General features: G+C 46.2%; 1 protein-coding gene across 1 annotated transcript in view; it reads right to left on the reverse strand.

Moving 5' to 3' along the window:
• LOC311317037 (voltage-dependent L-type calcium channel subunit alpha-1C-like) overlaps window positions 1–24,991 on the reverse strand; it is a gene marked incomplete at both ends in the record, with an annotated part of 479,213 nt that overhangs the window by 313,182 nt on the left and 141,040 nt on the right. Inside the window, 2 exons of the mRNA XM_084448035.1 lie at window positions 13,872–13,977; window positions 23,496–23,871. Coding sequence (XP_084304161.1) covers window positions 13,872–13,977; window positions 23,496–23,871 — 482 coding nt within the window. The remainder of the gene's footprint in view (window positions 1–13,871; window positions 13,978–23,495; window positions 23,872–24,991) is intronic.

Below are 24,991 nucleotides of genomic sequence, written 5' to 3' on the forward strand. Positions count from 1 at the left end.
TTGACTGTTTTCCCCCCTCCCGAATATTTTTTACAATATTCGTACGAATTTACTATTCGGGAAAAAGCTACTATTTGTACTCATCCGAATACCGTATTCGTATTCGGGCACACCCCTAGTTTAGTCCACCCCAGAAGCTCACGACACTGCTTTCTGCAAGAGCAAGCAGTTAGCTAACTTTACTAGAAGGTATTTGAACTTGGCTGTCTCACATATTCTTTAACTCCCCCTCAGAAAGATGTATTTTTAAGTGTGTCAGTAGTTAAAATGTTTAAACATAGTTATTTTCTTTGTAACACGATTTAATGAAAGCTAGCTAGTGTCATCATCGTCTCTCCACTTGCTTGTAAATCTGAAGTCAGCTAGCTAGCATTATGATAGTTAGCTAGCTAGTTGAAATGCACATTAGCCTTCATGAAAAACATGTTACAAAAAACGAAAGTTTTTCTGATTGCTAGGCTAAATTTAAGGTAATCTGCTGTCCTGTCATGTGAGTGGGACTACAATTGAACTCGGAGTATGATACTCCATTTTGTCATCAGATTGATAGTAGTATGCAGCTGCTACTCACACTCAAAGGTGGGTGGAGGGGATGAATTGGCTGTTTTTTAATCCAAAATTGGTCATTTGTTTGATTTGTGTATGGGTTTGCTCTTTGTCACCTTTTTCATCCCAGATGAGTTATCATCCCTGAAATGTGTTATAAAGTGATGTGTGTCATGCAACTATTTACAGTATGAAAATAAATCAGAGCATTCAAATGTAAGACAGCAGCCAGCACTGTTTGTAGTGATGATAAGGATGACAGCCAGAGCCAGCTTGGATATGTAGCTGGAGTCTCCAGCCTTACACATGGGTAGGCAAAATCCTGCTAGTTCCAGACTTCCCATTGGTAAACATATTGTAGTGTATTTTTATACTGTATTACATCAATACATTTGTATTACTCTCATGTAGTAATCAATTTACTAAGAATAATGAATAAACTTCACTTTAGGTAGAACTGTGTTATTATAACAGGTTAGTGACAACAGATGCCCTGTCCTGAGTAAACATTCCTTTGTCCCTGAGTCAATAAAGATAACACCTCTGAAGAAGAAGTCAGGAAGTCTACAGTTGTAACGTGATCTTAGGAGGACACAGGAAGAACCCAGAATTGCCCCATGTCCGGAGGGGGGCAGAGCTCAATGACCTGTTGACCAATTACAAGACTAGTTGATCAGATCTGTGTTAATGAACATCCCTTGTATGCAATTTTTTTTGTCATGTGATATTTGGCCTGAAGCCAAGATATAAGCTCGCCACCTCGTAAAAGAACTTTAGTATTGCCGAAGATTTGACCTGTGAGGCGTGCTCAATAAATTGTTGATTTGACCGGATTTTTCTCCTGAAGAACTTTTTAACCCAAAAGTGAAGAAGTGAAATATACCACAATATTTAATTACCTTGATCATGTCAATGAGATTGTGGTTAGTTTAATTTCAGACAATGAACAGTTTCATTTTAATATTTGCTTTTGGATGGAGATTGGTTTATGGTGTCATTCGGGCTTGTTCTGCAGCAGCGCCAGGTTCTGCAAAATCTGGTTCCCGTGGTCCCGAAGACAAGGGGAGGTTACCGACAACAGTGCTGGCAATGGTGACTCTTTGCATGCAGGCTGTGCACATCACTGTATGTAGCCTGGAACCTACAGGAAGTGGCAGGGAGCAATGCAAGTTTTCTAAATAAAACTGCATTTCGGCACTCTTTGACCTTTTTCAATTAAGACGTATTCAGCTGCTGCAGTATTGTTGTTTATAAACTGGCTGAATGACATGTGATCTGATGATTTTTTTTCTGAATGTAGCCTAAATATGGAGGTACCATGTTAAAAGAATAAATTATGGACAGTGGACACTTGATTACATTTGTTTGGTGTCATGATTTTGACATTTCAATCACAAAACATGACAAATATGGACCATTGCTGGATGTGTGTGAGGAGGCTGGGGAACCAGTGTGAGTACAAATTATGGTAGGCGCTTATGCAGTGAAGTTTATTAAAACCGTTTTTAATAATTATTGTGATTCCTGTAGTGGGTGGAAATATACAATTTGTAAAAATAAAAAAAGTAGGCTACTATAGCTTGTAGGTACGACTTGTGCTTTGAGAACATGTGTTTTGCTTCTTCACATGCACGCATGCAGAAAAAAACAACTGAATTGCCACTCTGGCATATCTCTGTGCCCCCCCCCCAGTCAAAAAGGTCTAGAATCCCACTGTCTGATGGGATTGGGGTGTACTTCAAGGCACTCAGCTATTCCAAAGGCGGAATAGCCGCAATTGACAAACCACTCCAACGTTTCCTGAGAAATGTTTAAACGTGGTCTCCCTACTAAACCACGTCTGTCTGCATGTACGTCAATGGGAAAAACTGACTTCAGTTAGCTGTAACGTTAGAAGTTCGCTTGTAGCATCAGCTACTAGCTTGACCACCCTTGGATTTATTTGAACTCCGCTAGCTTGTGCATTAACAAGAAAACATTTTAGCTATTCCAAGTTGAAAAGGAGGACGTCGTCGCTTGGGCCGCTGATAGCAAGATCTCGACAGACTCAAAGTTTATTTACAATAAAACCCTGCACATCAGAGGCTGCCTGCGCCATTTTTTTTAAACTGCGGTCATGTGCATGACATTTTTCATCAAAAGACACGTCCAATCGACAAGGATAGCCTGGGTGTACGCCTGTGGGCGTGGTCAGCTGATTGACACATACAACACACACCAGTCTAATGATAAAGGCTTTATCGTTAGAGTGGTGTGTGTTGGGAAAGGGCAAAAGCGCAGTCTAATGATAAAAGTGAAAGCACACTGATAAACGCACAATCTAATGATAAAAGCACACTCTAATGATAAAAGTGCAGTTTACTGATAAAAGCACACTAATGATGAAAGCACACTTTTAATGATTAAAGCACACTCAAATGATAAAAGTGCAGTTTAACGATTAATATAATGAATAATTTAATGATTAATTTAATGAATTATTTAATTTGATTGCATTTTATTCATTCACACATTTAATTTGATTGCATTTTAATCAATCACACATTTAATTCAATTGCATTTTAATCAACAACATATTTATTTATTAATTTTTGTTACTTACACCCCTCATATACACACACACACACACGTGTGCCATGCGCAAACATACACACACAGTACAGCCACATCTGTGTACTAACATTCTAATGCTAGTGAGGCCACCCATCAACCCCAGTCATTCGGAGCTTCACTGTTAGCATGGAGCGTTTGAGATGACATCTGATCATTTGTCATCGGTCACAGCGGATGACTCGTTTGTCGTCTGTGTGTGTGGGTGCGCACGTGTACGTGTGAGCTTGCATGTGTGTAAGAGAGAGTGAGTGAGCTGGGCCATTAACTCTAAGTTATGGTGTGATTCATGTCATTCACTCAGAAGAGGACCGTTTGTTTCGTGCCACTTCACGGTGCTGCCTCCCACTCTGCGAGGCGGGACGAGCTAATTCATATGTGCATCCTCCTCAGGCTGTGTGAGTGAACGGCCTGCCACCTCCCGATGACACACACACTCCTCAGAACACAAACAGACAAAACCCCACTGTTCAGACCTGCGGCTCCTACAACCCCATTACAATAATCACTTCATAGCTGTGTGTGCGTGTGTGCAGGGATGGGCAGTATTTTAATTAAATGTATTTAAAATATGTATTTTAATTACTTTAAAGTATTTTGTAATTGGGGGCCAAGCAGCGAAGCTGCGAAGGCCACCATTGTTCTTGTACCTTTTCTTATTATGTATTTATTTATTATTTATTCTTCTAACATGGGAGTCTATGGCAGCCCATAGAACCGTATGGTAAAAAGTTGTGAAAATTGGCACCCTCATTCATGACAGTCCCGTGAGTCTTTTCACCAAGACCCATGTCCACAGGTCGAACCCTCTAGCGCCACCAACGTGTCAAAGTTGGAGGTGCGTTTGTGCACACAACTTTTGACCTGTAAGCCTGATTTTCAAAAACAAGGTACCGTTGGATTCCTTGGCTCAAGCCGATTTTCAGCCATGACATCATTGACATCATTTTCAGCATTATTGGATTTTCCACCATTTTGGATTTTATGAAAACACTTAAAATGTATCTCCTCCTAGGGATTTTCACCAATCTGCATGAAACTCAGTGGGTGTCATCTCTAGACCAATGTCTATAGGATTCTTAAAGGGATTTTTGATTGTCCATTGCGTTCGCTCCATACAGCCAATCAAATTTGGCATCCAAGCCGCCAAATAGGATATGGGGTCATATCTCAGCAAATTGTTAATGTATCAAAGCCACATTTGGCACACTCATTGGGGTCAGTCCCATGACCCCTGTGAGCAAGTGTCATCGCGACAGCTCAAACCCTCTAGCGCCACCACCATGTCAAAGTTGGAAGTGCATTTAGGCACACAACTTTTGACCTGTGTGACCGATTTTCAAAAATGAGGTACCGTTGGAATCCCTGGATCATGCCGAGTTCATCGTACCCTATGATGTCATTTTCCACCAATTGGTTGAAAACAGGAAGTGTGGTCATATCTCAGTAACGTTTTGATGTATCATAACCACATTAGGCACACTCATCGGGGACGGCCCCATGACCTTTGTCACCAAGTCTATGTCAACTCCTCGAACTCTCTAGCACCACCAACCTGTCATAGTTGGAAGTACGTATATTCTGAACCGTATGCCCGATTTTCAAAACTGCGGTAGGGATTCGAATGCGGCGTGGTGTGTTTCACTGGTTGTCTTTGATGCGCTGGTCGAGCGTCCTGCTTGGCCCCCACATTGCTGCTTGCAGCTATATTTTGTATTTACTGTAGCTTGAATTTTAAGAAGTAGAAGTAATTTGTATTCTGTAATTAATTACACATATAGCCTGTATTTATGTATTATAAATACATAAAATACATGTTTTTATCTCATGGCATTTTATTCTGAAATTACATGTTTATCCTCCCCTTTGAAAAAAACAACAACACAATTATATATTATATTATTATTATTAACTCATGTCTGATTGACTTAGCTTACACCAACAAAAATCTCATGCCTCAACATGTCACATCTGAACCAATACATCCCACCAATCAGAGGCAGAATAGTGTCGTTATATTGTCTGGGAACCCTCGAGTTGCAGGCAGCTAGAATTTCTCCCGGAGACAAAGGTAGGTCTGTGTAACCTAGCATTAAACTAACTGTATGATCAGATATTGTAGGCTATGTTAAAGCAAGCTTAATGTTATTGCATGGCACTAAAATGCCCAACAGAGCAATTTGAAATGTGCTTTAGCTGTCGCTCATCCTAGCTAGCTAGCCAACTCACTACTAATGTTAGCCAAGCGTTACTGCTAACGTAGCTAATAACATGGTTGAAATAGTGCTAGTAAGCTAGTGGTGTTTTGTGATGTAGCAGTTTGGGACTGGGGAGCTTCACTGGCGAACCATATTCTTCATGTATTTTTTGTATTTTAATTACATAAATACGTAATTATAATTAATTACATGTTTCAGACTAATATTTTGTATGTATAATGAATTACATTTTTGAGCAAGTATTTGTAATTTGTAATTAATTACATTTTGATGTATTTATGTCCTTCTCTGCGTGTGTGTATGCGTGTGTGTGTGTAGGGATTTTTTACAGTGGAACTTCTCTGCTCCAGGGGGAAGACTTCTCAGAGCGCTCCTCTTTGTTTCTAAGGTTAACCGGTGAGCATGCAGCACACAAAGGGTCTGTCCCAATTCAAGGGTTGCATCCTACCTATGTCGCAGCCTACGCTGTGAAATGGGACGGTCTAGCCTACGGAGGATTCCCAACTCGTTATTTTGTTGCCTAGGCAGCCCCAAGCAAGTACCAAAGCGTGCCGCGTGCCGGTAGCGCGACCTGTCCTGAGGTAACTTAGCGCGACCTGTCCTGTTATGGAAACACCACAGAAAATGCCTATCTAAATCATCTATCTAAACTCGTAGATACAGGCGTAATTTGGATGAAGTTTCCACATATTGGAATTCTATGGTGGTACTATCAGGCATGACATTTTATTAAAATGTAATAATATTAACATCAAAGCGGTTTAAAAACGTTTTAAAATCCGAGCAATGGCAGCTGGTACAGGAATTCATCCGGACTGAAACTAATTCTGGGAGGGGGGCCGCGAAAGCAGGCCGCGAAGGATCAAATTTGTCAAAAGTAGGCCGCGTTTGTGGGCTGCATTCGGAGGACTCTTCGTAGGCTGAATGAATTGGGACAGCACTTGTCGCCCCGCTGTGACGTAGCAGCCTTCAAATCCGGCCTAGGTCGGATGCAACCCTTGAAATGGGACAGACCCAAAGAGGATCAGGGGGAAACAAAGACCTGGGCATGTTGGTTCCTATTATGGGACCTGTAGCCATGAGAACCATCACTAGGGCTTTATATCCATGACAACTCTTCCCTATTACAGGCTTGCTGGATTTTGTTGTCAAGGAGATGGCTGGTGGCCATGGTGTAACAAAAACAGCACCCCTGCAATGGATGGAGACAGGGGGAGGTGGGGGGACTACAGGCAGGGTTAGGGTTAGATATCGCAGCTATAGGACTTAATTGAAAGCAGCACATCAGTTTGTGAGTGTGTGTGTGTGTGTGTGGTCAGTGAGGATGGCGTGAGAGAAGGGTGTATATATTGGGCTAGTTACTTAGCTTGTGTTGCTTGCAGGGAAAGAGTGACACACACACTGTCTGCGCCATTACAGACATACTACAAAGACTTCTCCTCCAGCTGTTGGCCATCATCATCACCATGTTTGTAATCCCAGTGTCATTACCACCATTTATAGACACCGAAGAGACATAGAAGAAATAGGACTATCCTACTGAAAATACATGTCATGCAGCATGTAACCCAACACGCAGTGGGTAGGCAGCCTAGTGGCCCGTATCGCCACCACCAGACACAATGAGTTTGGGTATCACTGTTTGGAGATGGTGGATGTGGTCATTGCATTCCTCCCTGGTCAGCCTCTCGTACCAGAAGGTCTCTATGGCGATGATCAGCTCCTTTGGTTGAGGGCTTTGCCACGTGCCGGATGAATGCTTCAGTTGGTGCCAGACTGTCTCGATTGGGTTGGACAGGTTCAGAATTTAGCATTATGAGCCATGTTAAGAGGTTATTTACTATCATATAATGGCTGGTATCAAAGTTCTGTCAAACTGTGCACTCTCGAGATATAGCCTGTCACCGCTAACACACTCAATGGATAGGAATGCATAGGTGTTTTTCCTTCATATCGTGATGAAGCCATACTGCACTCAGCTACAGTAGCTGGTGCCCCGTCTTCAAAGCTATTTCCGGGGTTTACAAATAAGGTCTGATGCTGCGTTCCATTTGTATCGGAGCTTGGGATTTGGTGCCCGGAATGGTGTCACATCTCAGTTGAATGTGTTCCAGAAACAAAACGCAAAAACAGACCCCTGCCTCTATCTGGGCCCAGGCACATTCACGCACACACAGACATACACCAGTGTTTGCCATGTCTCTCCTATGATGTTATTAGCCTCTCTTACTCTGAAAATGTAATTTAATGTGATTTATTGCTTTATAAATGTTCTTAGCCGGTAGACAAACATACTCCAGGAGCTTGCTCGATCGCCTTGTTGAGAGGGGTCAGGGAAGAATTTTTTACAGCTCACGTATCTGGCCCCCGGGTGAGACGGTTTTTTTGCTTCCCTCTGGAATATGTAGGGGTGGGACGTCTGCCCACCTCCCTTGTTCTCTGTAAAGTGCATTGTGTTGCCTCTGGGTATGAAATGCGGTATACAAATAAAGCTTTGATTGATTGATTGAACAGACATCACGTCTTAACCCGATGTCAGTTACTGATATAGATACTGTAGATAGACGTGTTCATAATAATTAAATTACATCTAGAAGGAGAAAAAACCCCACTTGAGAACAACGTAATAATAATAAAACGTTATTTGTATATCACCTTTCATATAGATAAAAGCACCGCAAAGTGCTTTACAACAGAGAATTTATATGCAGTGCTTCACATAAAAATAGACATAAGGTACTCATCTAATGCTGTGCTGTGTATCTGTACCGTGCATGCTCTTGACAAAGACCCAAGGGTCGAAACGTCGTTACACTGAAATAAATTTCAATCTTTTCTGCAAAAAACCCTTGCCTTGCCTTGGTCCTCAGTGTTGCGGGTTCTCTACTTTTTCTTCATCATGGACATGTAACCCAGCACCTGACCATTTGGAGGATGTGCGTACGACTACTCTTCTTATCTCTGTACCGTGCATCACCTTCATAGAATGTGTGAAATGTAATGATGCAATAATCAGGCTTGTCTTCATTTGTAGACTATTGGAGAAATACACTGTGAGCCCAGCCTGCTAAATCTGCTCAAAGACGCCACCTGGCGGTGGTGCATCACTAAAATGAAATAACGCCCGGCTGAAATCCCACAAGATTTCCCGCAGGATTTTTGTGTGAAATGCCACAATGGTGAAATGCTGCAGCATTTATAAGTGCTAGAAGCTCCCCACTGTAAGTCCATGGTATCCCGCCAGTCTAATGTAATTTAAGTCCATGGCATGTAGGGCTGGGACTATTCGTCAATGTCATTGATTATGCACATTTGTCCTACGTGAAATGTATGCGTCGATGAAGTCGGTTCTAATGTGACAAGTTCAAAAGTACACGATGCTAACTGATGCTACACAATGCTCACTCATTTTTGTATAGTTTGCATCGCACTGTCCTTTTGGGCTTGTCTTGGGTTAAGTACTCTCACCCATTCTAAAGTCTAGGTCGTGCCTTTCTCCACTTCACCCTCATTTTGTCTGTTCTCAAGTCCTTTTTTCACTGGCGCTCAACACATTAGCTACCTAGTTAGGTAGTGCTACCTGTAAATACACGGGCCGCTACTGGAGGCAGTATCGCTTCGATTCTGCCGCAACTGTTGCGGAACAGACAGAAAATGAGGGTGAAGACGTGGAGAAAAAGGTGCTACGGTATCAAAAGTGTGGGAGTACTTCAGTGAAAACGAGAGACGGTGCGATGCAAATTATGTAAAAACCAGTTGGATATCAGCACCACCAATGCGGGAGCACTTGAACAGGAAACATACGGGGGCTATTTGGAGGACGGGTGAGTTTAGTTATATGCCTCTTTATCTTTCAAACATTACTAGCTTAGTTTATGTCCTGTACTACAGGCTGCAGGTAGTAGACTACGTTGTTATATGTCTCAGTATCTCTGCAGCTGAGTGTCCATTCCAAGCCAGCTGCAGAGAGTAACGTTACAGCAGCATAGACGGGTAGCTAACTAGCTAATGTATCGTAACATAACACATACATACATAGGCCTTTTAGTTGTGTATTATTATGGTCTGGTCTGGTGTATTATTCATTTTATTTAGCCAGATATCATACAGACTAGTTACACTCCTTGAAAGTCAACTCTGGTTTGAATGCCGGGAGACAGCCATAGGCTATGTTAGTGAAGTGTATTCTATGATAAAACTTGCAAAACAAACGTCTCGTGGTGCCTCCTAAAGGAAGGGGCTACGTTAACACCCACTCTGAGGCGACAACGTCACAAAAACTGTAAATATATACAACCAGACAACATTTGGTGATAACAATTAAGCTTACTTTGTAGCTGAACGTGTCCTCTAAACAATTCCGGTTTTCAAATCTAGCGGCGTTGTGTCAGTTTTATACTGGGTTGCTAATTTTTACGATAGCGCTGCCACTTGGAATCGTGGAGGGGGGGGCTCCGTTAACTCCCATTCCACCAACTCCCATGGACAGTAACGGTACAGTAATATGGAATTCTCATACAATGACGAGGCATCACTATGCAATATTTACAGGGCGACACTTCACAGAATTCATAGTGATGATTATGGTCATTTTTACATAACTAAATATGTAGGCTACATAAGGTGAAAAATAGGTAGACTATGATAAGTAATTGTAGGAGAGTGCAGTGCAGCACAGTGAATTATAGAAGGAATACTCTAGCATACCTTAGATATTTAATACATTTTTCTGTTTTTATCTTTCCCTATTTTTAGTCCAAGTAAACAAAAGCAGATTGTAGCACAGGTTATCTTAGTGCACAATAAATGATTAGGCTTCAATAAATATCATAATAAATATCATGACTGAAAATAGTAAAAAGGGATAATTTATATTGCATTTCATGGTTAAAAGTTAAAAACATAATTCATGGATGGTGTAGATTGTAGATAAGATAACCAATTAAGTGAATTATTGAAGGAATACTCTAGCTAGAGGCCGGAAGAAGAGCAGTGCCTACAGAAAGCACAGATTCAAGGCATGACCGGAACAAATGACTAATCATGACTAAAAAATAATCGTTAGATTAGTCGATTACCAAAATAATCATTTATCCCAGCCCTAATGGCATGGCATCCCACCAGGCAGAGGGTTTGTTAAAAGTCTAATGGCGACTGGTAGGAAGGACCTACGGAGGTGTTCAGTGGAGCACCGTGGCAGGATCAGTCTGTCTCTGAAGGTGTTCCTCTGCCTGACCAGAGTGCCATGGAGAGAGTGAGAGACATTGTCCATGATGACCTTCAGTTTGGCCCACATCCCTCTCTTGGCATGTACTGTCACTGAGTCCAGGCTGACCCCCAGAACAGAGCCTGCCCTCCTGAGTCCAGGCTGAGCCCCAGAACAGAGCCTGCCCTCCTGAGTCCAGGCTGACCCCCAGAACAGAGCCTGCCCTCCTGAGTCCAGGCTGACCCCCAGAACAGAGCCTGCCCTCCTGAGTCCAGGCTGAGCCCCAGAACAGAGCCTGCCCTCTGAGTCCAGGCTGACCCCCAGAACAGATCCTGCCCTACTGAGTCCAGGCTGACCCCCAGAACAGAGCCTGCCCTCCTGAGTCCAGGCTGAGCCCCAGAACAGATCCTGCCCTCCTGAGTCCAGGCTGACCCCCAGAACAGATCCTGCCCTACTGAGTCCAGGCTGAGCCCCAGAACAGATCCTGCCCTACTGAGTCCAGGCTGAGCCCCAGAACAGATCCTGCCCTCCTGAGTCCAGGCTGAGCCCCAGAACAGATCCTGCCCTCCTGAGTCCAGGCTGAGCCCCAGAACAGATCCTGCCCTCCTGAGTCCAGGCTGAGCCCCAGAACAGAGCCTGCCCTCCTGAGTCCAGGCTGACCCCCAGAACAGATCCTGCCCTCCTGAGTCCAGGCTGACCCCCAGAACAGAGCCAGCCCTCCTGGTCAGTTTGTTCAGCCTGTTTGCGTCCACTGCTTTGATGCTGCTGCCCCGGCACACGACAGCCAAGAAGATTGGACTTGCTACTACAGACTGGTTCTACATACATCAAAGGACCCGAGCCTCCTCAAAAATAGTTGACTCTGAGCCTCCTCAAAAAATAGAGTTGACTGAGCCTACTAAAAAAAACAAGTTGAGTGTCCCTTCTAGTAGATGGCCTCAGTGTTTCCTGCCCATTCCAGCCTGTTGTCCAGATACACACCTAAGTACTAGTATGACTGGACCACCTTGACATCCACCCCCTGAATGAAGACGGGGGTCAGCTGAGCCCTCTTAAAGTCCACCACCATTTCCCAGATTTTTCCCACGTTGAGCTGTAGGTGGTTCTGTGCACACCACCCAACACATTTCTCCACTAGACCTCTGTATTCCTCCTCATGTCCTCCTCTTACACATCTGACAACTAGGCATGTAACGATTCACTCAACTCACGATGCGATGTGATTCACGATGCAGGGTTGACGATGCGATTTTCTCACAATTTTATTTCTGAAAACGGAAGCCAAAATGCATCCACACATCTGACTTGAAACTTGCGGGTGCATCCTGGATTTAGAACTCACTCGATACATCCACGTTTGTCGCTGTCATGTTTCTAGTTCTGTCAGAAATAAGCATGGATGTATTAATAGAAGAGGATGCGGTGACTACATTGACGCCTCGTTCTTGAGAGTGAAGCTTTTTGAACAGGGCCACTGACCCCTTTTGACATGAATCGCTAGTTGTGCTTACATAGAGTAGGCCTGTTGTGGTTTTTCACATGCCTCTGTAATATGATCTTTAGAAACGTCTTTAGAAACGAAATAGCTTCCTCACTTGCTCCAGCACGCATGCCCACAGCGTGCTGGATCAACGCTTGCGCTCTGCGCATGCGTGCTGGAGCAAGTGGGGAAGCTATTTCGTTTCTAAAGACCTTTCTAAAGATCATATTACAGAGGCATGTGAAAAACCACAACTGGCCTACGCTCTATGTAAGCACAACTAGCGATTCATAAAGACAGATTGATGAAAACAACCGTTTTGCGGCAGAAAATAGATTTTTTAGAAGCTGCATTCTCAGTGCCCCGTCCGCCGCCATTACATGGATATACTTGGCTCGCGCTGGATTTTAAATTTCTTCTACAGGCCTCCGAATTACACCAAAGTTATCTCGGTGAGTGAAACGTCTTATAATATGACGTAAATAAGGTCCAGGTTGTCAAAAACTAGCATTGTCGATTTAAGTAATAAAAAAATGATGCAAATAATAATTGCATGGTGCAAACTGTTGTGAACCGTGAACGCGGCAGGGGCTGAGAAAAGCATATCTCTGCTTTAGCTAATAAAAAAAACAACTTTGTAATTCAGACCGGTCAAACTAAGAAACATAGCCTACATTGTAAGCAACGGCAACCAGATTGTCAGAGAAGCCTTGTAGCCTACTGCCCCTGTAACAGTTTACTGCCCCTGTAGCAGTGCTCTACTACCCCTCATTGTTGCGGGTTGTAATATTATTTTGCCACCACTGCCACTGTCGTTGTTGCTCTGATCATGTGATCATGTGGTAGGACGAAGGATTGAAGTTTGGCTAACTGTAGTACTACATTGGACAAATAGGACACAGCAGAGCGAAACTAGAGAGAGAGAGAGAGAAACGTTCTTAAGGAATGAATGCATTTATTTTTTTAATGAAAGGATGGAAGAGCCGCAAGCCATTGAAAAGACATGACAGGAGAACAGAGAGAGAGAGCTGTGTGGAGGTGATGCCTGCCTCTCTCTCTCTCTGGCTTTTTCTCTCTGTCTCTCTCTCTCCCTCTCCTTCTGCTGCTCTGATGGACAGGCTTATCGTGTCCTCAGGATTAGTGTCCACAGCTCTAATACAGCCTGACACCATCAGACAAACATCACTGGCATCTCCACACCCGACACACACACAGGCGTGCACACACACACACAAACACACACGGGCATACATACACTGGGCATACACACGTTCCTACACACACACACACTGAAAAGAGTTGAGTCATGTGTGATCATGTTGGTAAGAGTTCTTTCTACATCACATGATCCTTCTGTTCCTGAGTATCAGTTAACTATTGATCTGTATCTGATGATACTGGAACCCCTGGCAACAGGTTCCAGTTCCTCTCCATGTCTCATATCACCTGAATTCTGCTGACTGACATCCCATAATACCCTATAAATATAACATAGTCTTAAAATGGAAATGTGAAATAGGAACTAAAAACGTAACTTCTGTTCGTCCTGTTACACCAATATTAAACCCTCACCCTAACCCTAAACCACCCCGCCTCTTAACCAATCACATACCACAGAGCAAAATAATTCAGCAAATAATAAACTCATCGATTCCTCAGCCAAGCAATTAACCAGCTAACCAGATGATCGTTCATTCATCATTCAACCAACCAACACACCAGCTAATCAATCAATCAATCAGCCAACCCACCAACCGACCAATCAAGCAACCGACCAATCAAGCAACTGAGCGATGCATCTGTGACTCACCAGGTTGGAGTTGGTGGCGTTGGAGTCGTCTTCAGGGAACGGAATGTACACGGCGAGCGCCACACAGTTGGCAAAGATGGTCATCAGGATGATGATCTCAAACGGTCTGGGGGGCAAGGTTAAAGAAACACACCACTGACCGCCAGCATGGACAACAACATCACATTAGAGAGAGAGAGGAAGAGAGAGAGACATAGAAAGAGAGGGAGAGAAAGAAACAGAGAGAGAAGAGGAAGTGAGGGAGGGCGAGAGCGTTCACATTGTTGGCACAGCTCACGGGACTGTTAGTGCATCTGTATGAGTGTGTATAGATTGTTAGTATAAGCCCCCTCCCCCCAAGACCATCCCAGCCTATACCCAGGACCAGGCCATGCCCTAATATGGGCGCTGACATTGGTGGTATCCAATAATTCGATCTTTGGATCCGACGTTTGGACCTCAAGCCCCAAGTCTAGATCGAACAGGTACATTTCTGCGGCTAGCCAGCCCTAGCCAGCTCCCGACTGGGATAGCCCACTAGCCAACAGGGGACAGCCGTCCCCTGCCTTTCCAGTACCAACCCAACACACCGGAGGCCTTGCCTTGCTCCCAGTAGATCGCATGAGTATTGCCAGCACTGCTAGGTAAGCAGCCCCCACTCCCCCTGCTAGCACTGCTAGGTAAGTAGCCCCGTTAGCATTACTACGTAAATAGCACCCTCTCTCCCCGCTAGCATCGCAGGTTCATTGTTCTTTTACAGCCTTGCTTTTAGCAAGTATATTGGGTTGGTTGTCTTCTGGTTTTCGTTTGTCTTACAGCTTTTTGAGTGTTGTTTTGCTGAAGCCAGCAGCTGAGCCTTGCTTTTGGCAAATGGATTGTTTGGTGTCTTCAAGGGTAGGTTTTTTTGTTTTTTGTTTTCCAGTTTGCTGAGCGTTGTTTTGCTCAAGCCAGCAAACTGACCCCATCTTTTAGGTGACCACGTGAGTACCTGGTCCTGGACCTCGCCCGAGGTCTGATACAGGGTGAGTCTGACCCGTCTCAACCACCCTACTGCTAAACATAAACCTCCAGTACCCATGGTTCGGGCTACACCAGCTCCATCTCACCGGCGCTCCATCACCATAGACCTGGACTCCCTGCCCCTCACTGAGACCTGGCACAGCGACGTTTATATTACTATAAATGAATTTTGCCCACCTGAATATGCCATTCAGGGAATTATCTCCCACCGCACCCCTATTACCATAATGAAACAGTCAGGTGGATCTAATATGAAAAACCTGATATCTGTTCCAGTGAATATACTATCCAGGCCTACTAGTCAGGTGAGCCAGCCCTTTTCTCCGGAAGCTATTTCAATGGCGATCCTGAATGTCAGGTCCCTACCAAACAAAACTTTTCTCATTAATGATCTTATATGTGAACGGAAATTAGACTATGTTTCTAACTGAAACCTGGCTAAATATAAATGGACCAGCAGCCCTCATCGAAGCCTCTCCTCCCAACTACAGTTTTTTTCAATCTATCAGAAGTGGGAAAAAAGGTGGAGGAACAGCCATTTTCAACATACACGTAGACACTGAGGCCGACTCGAAAGCCAGGGACTTTATCAACCTCCTAAACTCCATGGATTTTACCCAACATATCACTGAGCCAACCCACAACCGCGGCCACACCCTTGATCTAGTTATTACTAAGGGCCTGACTATCACTGTCTCCTCTATTAGTGACCTCGCTCTCTCCAACCATTTCTGTATCTTCTTCACTGCATTGGTTCCTAAAGTCAAAAGTAGTACTGAGTGCTTTATCAAGAAACGTTATCTTATCTCCACAGTAGCCGAAAATTTTAGAGAAATAATGATCACAAACAATTTATCAACTCCAGAAGTGGGGCCATCAGGCACTATTGAAGACTTAGCAACCACCTTTAACACCAGAGTAAGGGTAGCCTTGGATTCTGTAGCACCTATTTAACTGAAAAGGATCACAGCCAATCATAAAGCTCCATGGTGAAATGAGGAAACAAATCAACTAAAGAGAACCTGCAGAAGATCTGAGCGTATATGGCGAAAGATCAAGCTACAGGTCCACCATGATATTCTCAAAGAACATCTCAAATGTTTTATGGATTTTAAAATACTATTACTAGTCTATAAATCTCTCCACAGTCACGTACCAGAATACATTTCAGACTTGCTTGTTAGGTACATGCCCAACAGACCACTCAGATCCTCAGGTACTGAACTTTTAACAGTTCCAAAAGCCAGGACCAAGAAACACAGAGAGGCAGCTTTTAGTTCTCAAGACGTAACTTTTCGACCTAGCCTACAATCACTAGCCAGCACCTTGAGACACAGAAAGGCAGCCTCAAACCTACCTGTGAGTAAACATTGGTTTATATCCTGCTATGCACTGTATATCAAGTAGTGTACAGCAGCTGGTTACCCTGAAACAGGCTTGTTCTGCTCTGACATCTGTGTTGCTTCAATGGCTCAGCGTGCTACTAACCGTGTTCTGCCTCCCCTAGTGCCTCTCTCTCTCCCTCCTACCTTCTAACCAGGTCCAGTGGATGCCCCACTGTCGCCCGCAGACCACCCTGAGTTCGATAGATACCCCTGTGACAGCTGTGGATGTTGTAGTATTTAGTTAACACACACACACGTACACACAGACACATATCAGTCCACATCCGGCTTAGGCCTGGACCTGATGCTCTTAGCCCATCACCATAAATACCCTCCTCCACCATAAATACCCTCCTCCACCATAAATACCCTCCCATCACTATAAATACCCTCCTCCACCATAAATACCCACCCATCACCATAAATACCCTCCACCATAAATACCCTCCCATTACCATAAATACCCTCCTCCACCATAAATACCCTCCCATCACCATAAATACCCTCCTCCACCATAAATACCCTCCTATACCATAAATACCCTCCTCCACATAAATAACCTCCCATCACCATAAATACCCTCCTCCACCATAAATACCCTCCTCCACCAACATCACTGCTTCTTCCTCTGCTCCACCCCTCTCTCTCTCTCTCCCTCTCTCCCTCTCTCCCTCTCTCTCTCCTGTAATTCATGCTCTCCACTTCATAACTCCTCCCCTCTCTCCCTCCATTTGAGTAATGCCCAGTTTTAGAATGATGCAGGTTTGGTTGAAGGGGTTCTTGTTTAACCCAGAAAGTGTGTGTGTGCGTGTGTAGTTCAGTAGCTACTGTATGTTGTGCTCTCCATCTCTTTTAGGGCAACATTCAGTAGATCTATCAGTACTCCTGTAACACATACACTTGTGCGTGCACACAGACACACACAAACACTTGTGCACTGATGCACACAAACAAACAAACAGACATTCACATAAGCTCTCTTTCACACACACTCTCATTCTCTCTCTGTGAAACATACTTTCTCACACACACACGCACGCGTCACCGAATTCTGCTAAGAATTAACTATTTCTGCCTGGGGGGCGATATATTAAAACACAGTAGAAGGGATTCAAGCGTCCGATTTTATTCGTAAGAACTTCAAAGGATGAAAGCTCACCGTCCGTGAGGAAAAACAGTCCCTGTAGACCATAGCCAGTCCTCCTCCTCGGCCTGAAGATCTGTGGGCGCAGGAAAAAGCGCAGCTGGGGGGGCAGAGTTCAATTAGCGGGGCAAATTCATCGGCTTTTTGCCAGGTTTCCGAAATCAGCAGACAGTCCAGGTCTTTAGATGTAAAGAGGTCATTCAAGTAGAACGATTTGTTCGCTATGGATCGAGCATTTAGTAGTCCGAAGGAAATGGCGTCGGATCCGGCTCTACCGAACGTTGAGGCTCGAGGCAGCGGCCGCAGGCACCCAGGCCGGTTCCTGGCTCGCCTACACGCAGGCACTGAAGCCACACTCGTGTGTGGTCGCCAATGGATCACAAGGTCGAAGGCCGGTGGACGCCAGGAAAACGCCGGCAGGATGAGTCGGAGGCAGGACAGCCTCAGGCCGGGGCCTACGGCTGCGGAGATGTAATGGCGCAGGGACAGCGGGCTGCCCCGAGCTAGCATACGAAGCTTCATCGCAGCTCAAGCTCGTCTACCCCGTCTCTTGGCACGTCTCAAACGGGGGCAGCACCAGGACGGAGCCCAGATTGTCCCGGGGACCTCGGAACGCAGAGTCCGGTGGGAGCTCCATTGTTCAGAGCGGTGAGACAATGAACTCGCCACCGAGGCACGGATGGCCAGCAAGATATGTCGATCGTAAATAATCAACGGTATTGCACTGCTCACACACAGCGATAGACATACAAACAGGACGAACAGAACGAGCATCCAGCTTGGATGACAGGCAGCCGACATAGGCGCGGCCATCTTGCTGAACAGGCGGGCAACTCCTGAACTGGCGGGAGAACTGTAGCCTCCAACCAGGGCCTACACTGCTCCTTCATGCATTTGAACCCCCCCCCACACACACACACACACACACACACACACAAATACACACACACAGGTGGAGTCTTATCAGATCTGAAGATGCCTGCTGATGACAGGGTACCATGTTCAGCAGGACTTAACCCTGGACATTTACCACTGACTGGTACTGTCAGTTCTCTCAAAGAGAAGGATTGATTGTGTGTGTGTGTGTGTGTGTGTGTGTGTGTGTGTGTGTGTGTGTGTGTGTGTGTGTGTGTGTGTGTGTGTGTGTGCGCGTGTGTGTGCCAGGAGAGAGCTCAGACAGGCGACTTGTTGAAAGCTTATGTGGCATGGTAACAGAGGCAGGAAGAGGAGACAAGATGTGAGTCTGGTCTCTCTGGACACACACATAAACACACACACACACTTTCACTTACACAGATAAACACACATACACACTTTCACACACATGAACACGCATGCACATACACACACTTTCACATCCATATACATCCACACACACACTTTCACACACATACACACACACACACTCACTTTCACACACATACACACACACACACTGAGCAAGTCCAGGTCATCTCCCTTTAGAGGACAGCATCCAGCCAGAGGAGACAGGGACAGAGAGAGAGAAAGAGAGTTCAACTTTAACATCATGCCAATAAAGCACTCTCCCTCCTCTCCTACCCTCCCTCTCTCTCTCCCTCCTCTCCTACCCTCCCTCTCTCTCTCTGCTCTCCTACCCCCTTCTCTCCCTCCTCTCCTACCCTCTCTCTCTCCCTCCTCTCCTACCCCCCCTCTCTCCCTCCTCTCCTACCCTCCCTCTCTCTCTCCCTGCTCTCCTACACCCCCTCTCTCTCCCTCCTCTCCTACCCTCCCTCTCTCTCTCTCTCCCCCCTCTCCTACCCTCCCTCTCTCTCTCCCTCCTCTCCTCTCCTCCCTCTCTCTCTCTCTGCTCTCCTACCCTCTCTCTCTCCCTCCTCTCCTACCCTCCCTCTCTCTCTCTCTCCCCCCTCTCCTACCCTCCCTCTCTCTCCCTGCTCTCCTACCCCCCTCTCTCTCCCTCCTCCTCTCCTACCCTCCCTCTCTCTCTCTCCCCCCTCTCCTACCCTCCCTCTCTCTCTCCCTGCTCTCCTACCCCCCTCTCTCTCCCTCCTCTCCTACCCTCCCTCTCACCCTCCTCTCTCTCCCTCCTCTCCTAATCTCTCTCTCCCTTCTCTACTACCCTCCCTCCCTCTCTCCATCCCACTCTCCCATCCTCCCTCCCTCCCTCCTTACTCTCTCTCTCCCTCTCTTCTCCTTTCAATCTCTATCTCTTCTTTTCTTCTTCCTGTCCTTCAGTCCCTCCTTCTACTCTTCTATCCACCTTCCCTTCTCTCTCTGGCAACTCTCATCCTTCTTCTGCTTCTCTGTCACCCTCCATCTCTTTATACCCTCTGTGTGTGTCTCTCTCTCATCCCTCCTCCCTCGTTCATTAGGAGGAGAGGCCCTAACCCAGTTCCTCTCTATTAGGAGGAGAGACCCTAACCCAGTTCCTGTCTATTCGGAGGAGAGACCCTAACCCAGGAGGAGAGATGAAGGGGTGGGGCTCTCCCACATCATCAATCTTCTGTTTCCTCAGAGAGGAAGGGCCAGTCCCCTGACTGACAACCCCGCACAGCCAATTTCCCGCCCGATTGGCACATCGAGGCTGAGCATTGACCGACAGCTCCTCACAGCCAATCATCAATCAGTTTCACCTTCACAAGAGGGTGTGTGGGGAGGGAGGGGTTCGGGCCGAACGAAAGAGGCCAAAGAGTCCAATGACTTCTCTCATCCGCTCTGCATTCCCTCTCTCATCCCTCTTCTTCTTCTCCACTCCCCCTCCTCATCTCCCTCCAACCCCTCCATGGGTGATGCAGCAGTATATAGACGTTCATGTTGCCTCTCCAGGAGGGATGTGCGAGATGGAGAGAACGAGGGAGTGTGAACGACAAAAAGATGGCATGCCCTCCTGGCAGCACGGAGAGAGGAGAGGAAGGAGAGGTGGAATGAAGGGAGGGCAAAAAAGAGAAGAACAAGAAAAGGGTAGGGAGCGTTTTGTCTGTTAAGCCAGATCTTAAAACGTACCTTTAACATTAATAATTAACATCTTAGGGCCAAATCCACAAAAGGATTGCGTGGCTTTTGCGGTGGCAAACCCCGTACAAATGAGACAAAAGAAAATAGCATCCAATCCACAAAGCTCACGCAAAGGGAGGAAAGCATTGCAAACTGCACCGATGAGCAAATGGCTCCACAGCTGCGCCAGGCTCATCTGAATGTAAGTAAATTAGGTACTTCCGTGCAAAATTGTCCCAAATAAGCCTTGCATCTGATCCACAAAGACTGCCACATGCAGTTAGAGAGGTGCAAATACTGCTTTTGAAAGTATTTGTTGTTGCCTTACAGTGTCCTTGAGGTCGGTTATTTTGGTTATTTTGCCACTGTATAGGCAGCTAGGTGTCAGCTAGGTGTCAGCTAGGTCCGCTTTTGGTACCGTCGCAAATTTACCAAACTGCGACCAATGTGTCCCGTCAGCTTTACGTACTGTGTTAGTAGGGCAGGGACAGCGCTCTATGCTATAGCCTAAAAGTAGGCTGTTAGTGTAACATTACATTAAACTTACAGTAAACTGAGGGGACTAAGCCTGACCAAGCCCCCTCGTATTGCCGGGCCCGAAGGGATATGGCAGCAGTTTGTATGCCAGGCAAGCGCAAGAATGCGTTCATGGCTAGTTGCAATCAGGGGGGCGCAAATTGCACACAGTTGGCAAATTTGTGGGCGTATTTGCCCGGGCATATCATTAGAGCAAAATCTTTTGTGGATATCGTGCTAAACTGGAGCAGATTGCCATTGCAATTGTAGAAGATTTTTAACTGATCTAGTCAACAACGATTTGCCAAGATTCGCTCAAAGAGGTTAAGTCTGGTTTATTGAGAAAACATACGAGCGCAACGACTTAAGGACAACGCATGTGAGTGGTTCATCCAACAGAAGTGCTGCAGTCTGGTCCTTATATTCAAGCACATTCAATACACGGGTATGACGCTTCCAGGGCTAACCCATTCAATCAATCAATCAATCAAAGCTTTATTTGTATAGCGCATTTCATACCCAGAGGCAACACAATGTGCTTTACAGAGAACAAGGGAGGAGGGCATACGACCCACCTCTACATATTCCAGAGGGAAGAAAAAAAACAGTAATCACCCGGGGGCCAGATAAGTGAGCTGTAAAAATTCTTCCCTGACCCCTCTCAACAAGGCGATCGAGCAAGCTCCTGGAGTATGTTTGTCTACCGGCTAAGAACATTTATAAAGCAATACATTACATTAAATTACATTTCAGATTAAGGGAGGCTAAAAAAGTATCATAGGAGAGAGGACATCCTAAGGACATGCTACGACATCCACAGTACACGGGGGTATCTATCGGACAATTGTGCACGTCATATTAAATGGCAGGCATCATCAACAGTGGTCAAGAATACAGACACGTGACATGAGAAAAGGCGGTAATTCTTGCAGGGACAATGGGACAAAGGATGGTTATTCTGGAGCAGACAACGTCTAGGTGTGTTGACCTCCTTAGCACAGCTATGTGAAAGGTTGAGGGAGGTGGTGAGGTGGTGAAACTACCATTTCTATGACACAATCGCTGTGCAAAATATCGAGCTATTAGCGGGAGCAATCCATAGTGTTTTTAGTGTTTTTAATTTGTATTTTCTGTATTTATTGTTTTTACCCTTTTTTTTACACTCTTTTCATTTTTAATTATTTTAATTTTGATTGTTTCTTTTAGATCTGTTCTCACTATGTTTGATTTATGTTTTTATCCATCTCTTTTTATGGAAAGCACTATGTGCTACATTGATTTGTATGAATGGTGCTATATAAACAAAATGACATTGACATCGTGTCTATGATGTCACGAGGTGATGTAAGCTGCTGTTCATGGATGAGGGCGTCCAGACTGGCTGTGCTTCTGCTACCCTCGGCAGGCTCAGATCAGGCTCAGATCAGGCTCAGATCAGGCTCAGATCAGGCTCAGATCAGGCTCTTCCAGAGCAGAACCTAACCATCTCCACCAAGGCAGTTTGCCTTTCTACGCTGCTGTATGGTTGGGAAACCTGGACCGCTTACCAGAGGCACATACCAACCCTAGAGACCCTCCACATCCTCAACCCTAGAGGCCCTCTACATCCTCAACCCTAGAGACCCTCCACATCCTCAACCCTAGAGACCCTCCACATCCTCAACCCTAGAGACCCTCCACATCCTCAACCCTAGAGGCCCTCCACATCCTCAACCCTAGAGACCCTCCACATCCTCAACCCTAGAGGCCCTCCACATCCTCAACCCTAGAGGCCCTCCACATCCTCAACCCTAGAGGCCCTCCACATCCTCAACCCTAGAGGCCCTCCACATCCTCAACCCTAGAGGCCCTCCACATCCTCAACCCTAGAGACCCTCCACATCCTCAACCCTAGAGACCCTCTACATCCTCAACCCTAGAGGCCCTCGAGATCCTCAACGCTAGAGGCCCTCCACATCCTCAACCCTAGAGACCCTCGAGATCCTTAACCCTAGAGGCCCTCCACATCCTCAACCCTAGAGGCCCTCCACATCCTCAACCCTAGAGGCCCTCCACATCCTCAACCCTAGAGGCCCTCCACATCCTCAACCCTAGAGGCCCTCCACATCCTCAACCCTAGAGGCCCTCCACATCCTCAACCCTAGAGGCCCTCCACATCCTTAACCCTAGAGGCCCTCCACATCCTCAACCCTAGAGACCCTCTACATCCTCAACCCTAGAGGCCCTCCACATCCTCAACCCTAGAGACCCTCCACATCCTCAACCCTAGAGGCCCTCCTCCCTGCCGTGAACCTGCCCCTCATGGGGCAAGACCTGCGGATCACTGGCCTGACAGCCACAACACACTCCAGTACACAACCAACTCATCAACGGCATCATTGACATCGAAGGACTGCCATAAGCAAGTGTACGTGTGTGTGAGTGTGTGTGTGTGTGTGTGTGTGTGTGTGTGTGAGAGTGTGTCTGTGAGTGTGTGTGTGAGTGTGTGTCTGTGTGTGTGTGTCTGTGTGTGTGTGTGTGTGTGTGTGTGTCTGTGAGTGTGTGTGTGTGAGAGTGTGCATGTGTGAGTGTGACCCCCCAGCCCTCTCTCTCTCAGGTCAAGGATACTTCCACTCCACAATGTTGATGCAGGCCCTGCGGATGGGGTTCTTGAGCGTGAGGCAGAGCAGCGCCCGGGGCGGCCTGGTGGCGGCGCTGCAGGTCTGTTTTTTGGGCTTGGCGTGGTGCTGCCTCTTCCTCTGCGTGGAGCTGACGGTGGAGATGGGCGCGGCTACGCTGCCCATGGCCTTGGCCTGCCGCGCCGCGTCGATGGCGGCCTGCCAGGTCAGGGCGGCGCCCGGTGTAGAGATGTGCTCCGGCGCCAGCCCCACCACTCCCCCGACCCCGCCCACCATCCCGACCCCGCCCCCGTGGTCGCTGTGCTCATTCAGGCCGGTCGTCACGACAGCAACGGGCGGCAACGCTGGGGGGGAGTAGTCGGAGCCTGGAGGAGAGAGAGAGAGAGAGAGAGAGGGAGGGAGAGAGGGAGAGGGAAAGCAAGAGAGAGAGAGGTGAGATGGTTGATCTGATATCGGGGCCACATCCTGTGGCTCGTTAGTGTTTTATTTGTTTAGCGTATGACTATGTTTACATGCAGCTGAATGACACACACACACACAACCCCCCCACTAAATTCCACTCTGCTTAATGAAAGGTTGACACCATTTCTTGAGAAAGAATATTTATTAGTTGAAGAACAGAATGTTTTTTGTAAGAAGAGGGCCTGCATTGATCATATTTACACTGTAAATCCAAAAGTCAGAAACAGATTACAGGAGAATAAACCTGCTTTTGCCTGTTACATTGATTTCCAGAAAGCTTTTGATTGAGTTGACAGAGATGTCCTTGCTTACAGGCTTATCAATACGGGTGTAAATGGGACATTTTATGATGCAATCTGCTCTCTTTACAGACCACCAGAGGAACCAGAGCACCAGAGACACCAGAGGAACCAGAGCACCAGAGGAACCAGAGCACCAGAGGAACCAGAGCACCAGAAGAACCAGAGCACCAGCACCAGAAGAACCAGAGCACCAGAGGAACCAGAGCACCAGAGGAACCAGAGCACCAGAGGAACCAGAGCACCAGAGGAACCAGAGCACCAGAGACACCAGAGGAACCAGAGCACCAGAAGAATCAGAGGAACCAGAGCACCAGCACCAGAAGAACCAGAGCACCAGAGGAACCAGAGCACCAGAGGAACCAGAGCACCAGAGGAACCAGAGCACCAGAGGAACCAGAGCACCAGAGGAACCAGAGGCGTGAGAGAGTGAATGAGCGATTAACTAACTGGTGTCCCTCTCTCACTGGTTTCTGGTCTCCCACTCGTTTTACAGTATATATTGAGCCTTTGCGCCTGACGTCACGCTCTGCTCGCGGGAATTATGAGCGTCATGACGGACAGCAAAAGCCCTGGACGGTATAAATGGAAGGCAAGCAGGCAAATTTATAGTTCCGAAAAGTCGTGGTGGTTGTTATTTTTTATTTTATTTTTTATTTTTATGGTGGTAGTAAGATGGTCATTTCTTGCTGTGCGGTGGGCTGTGCCAACAGGCAAGGTTGTA

This window comes from Borostomias antarcticus (assembly GCF_949987555.1).
Source record: "Borostomias antarcticus genome assembly, chromosome: 13".
Taxonomy (NCBI): Eukaryota; Metazoa; Chordata; class Actinopteri; order Stomiiformes; family Stomiidae; genus Borostomias; species Borostomias antarcticus.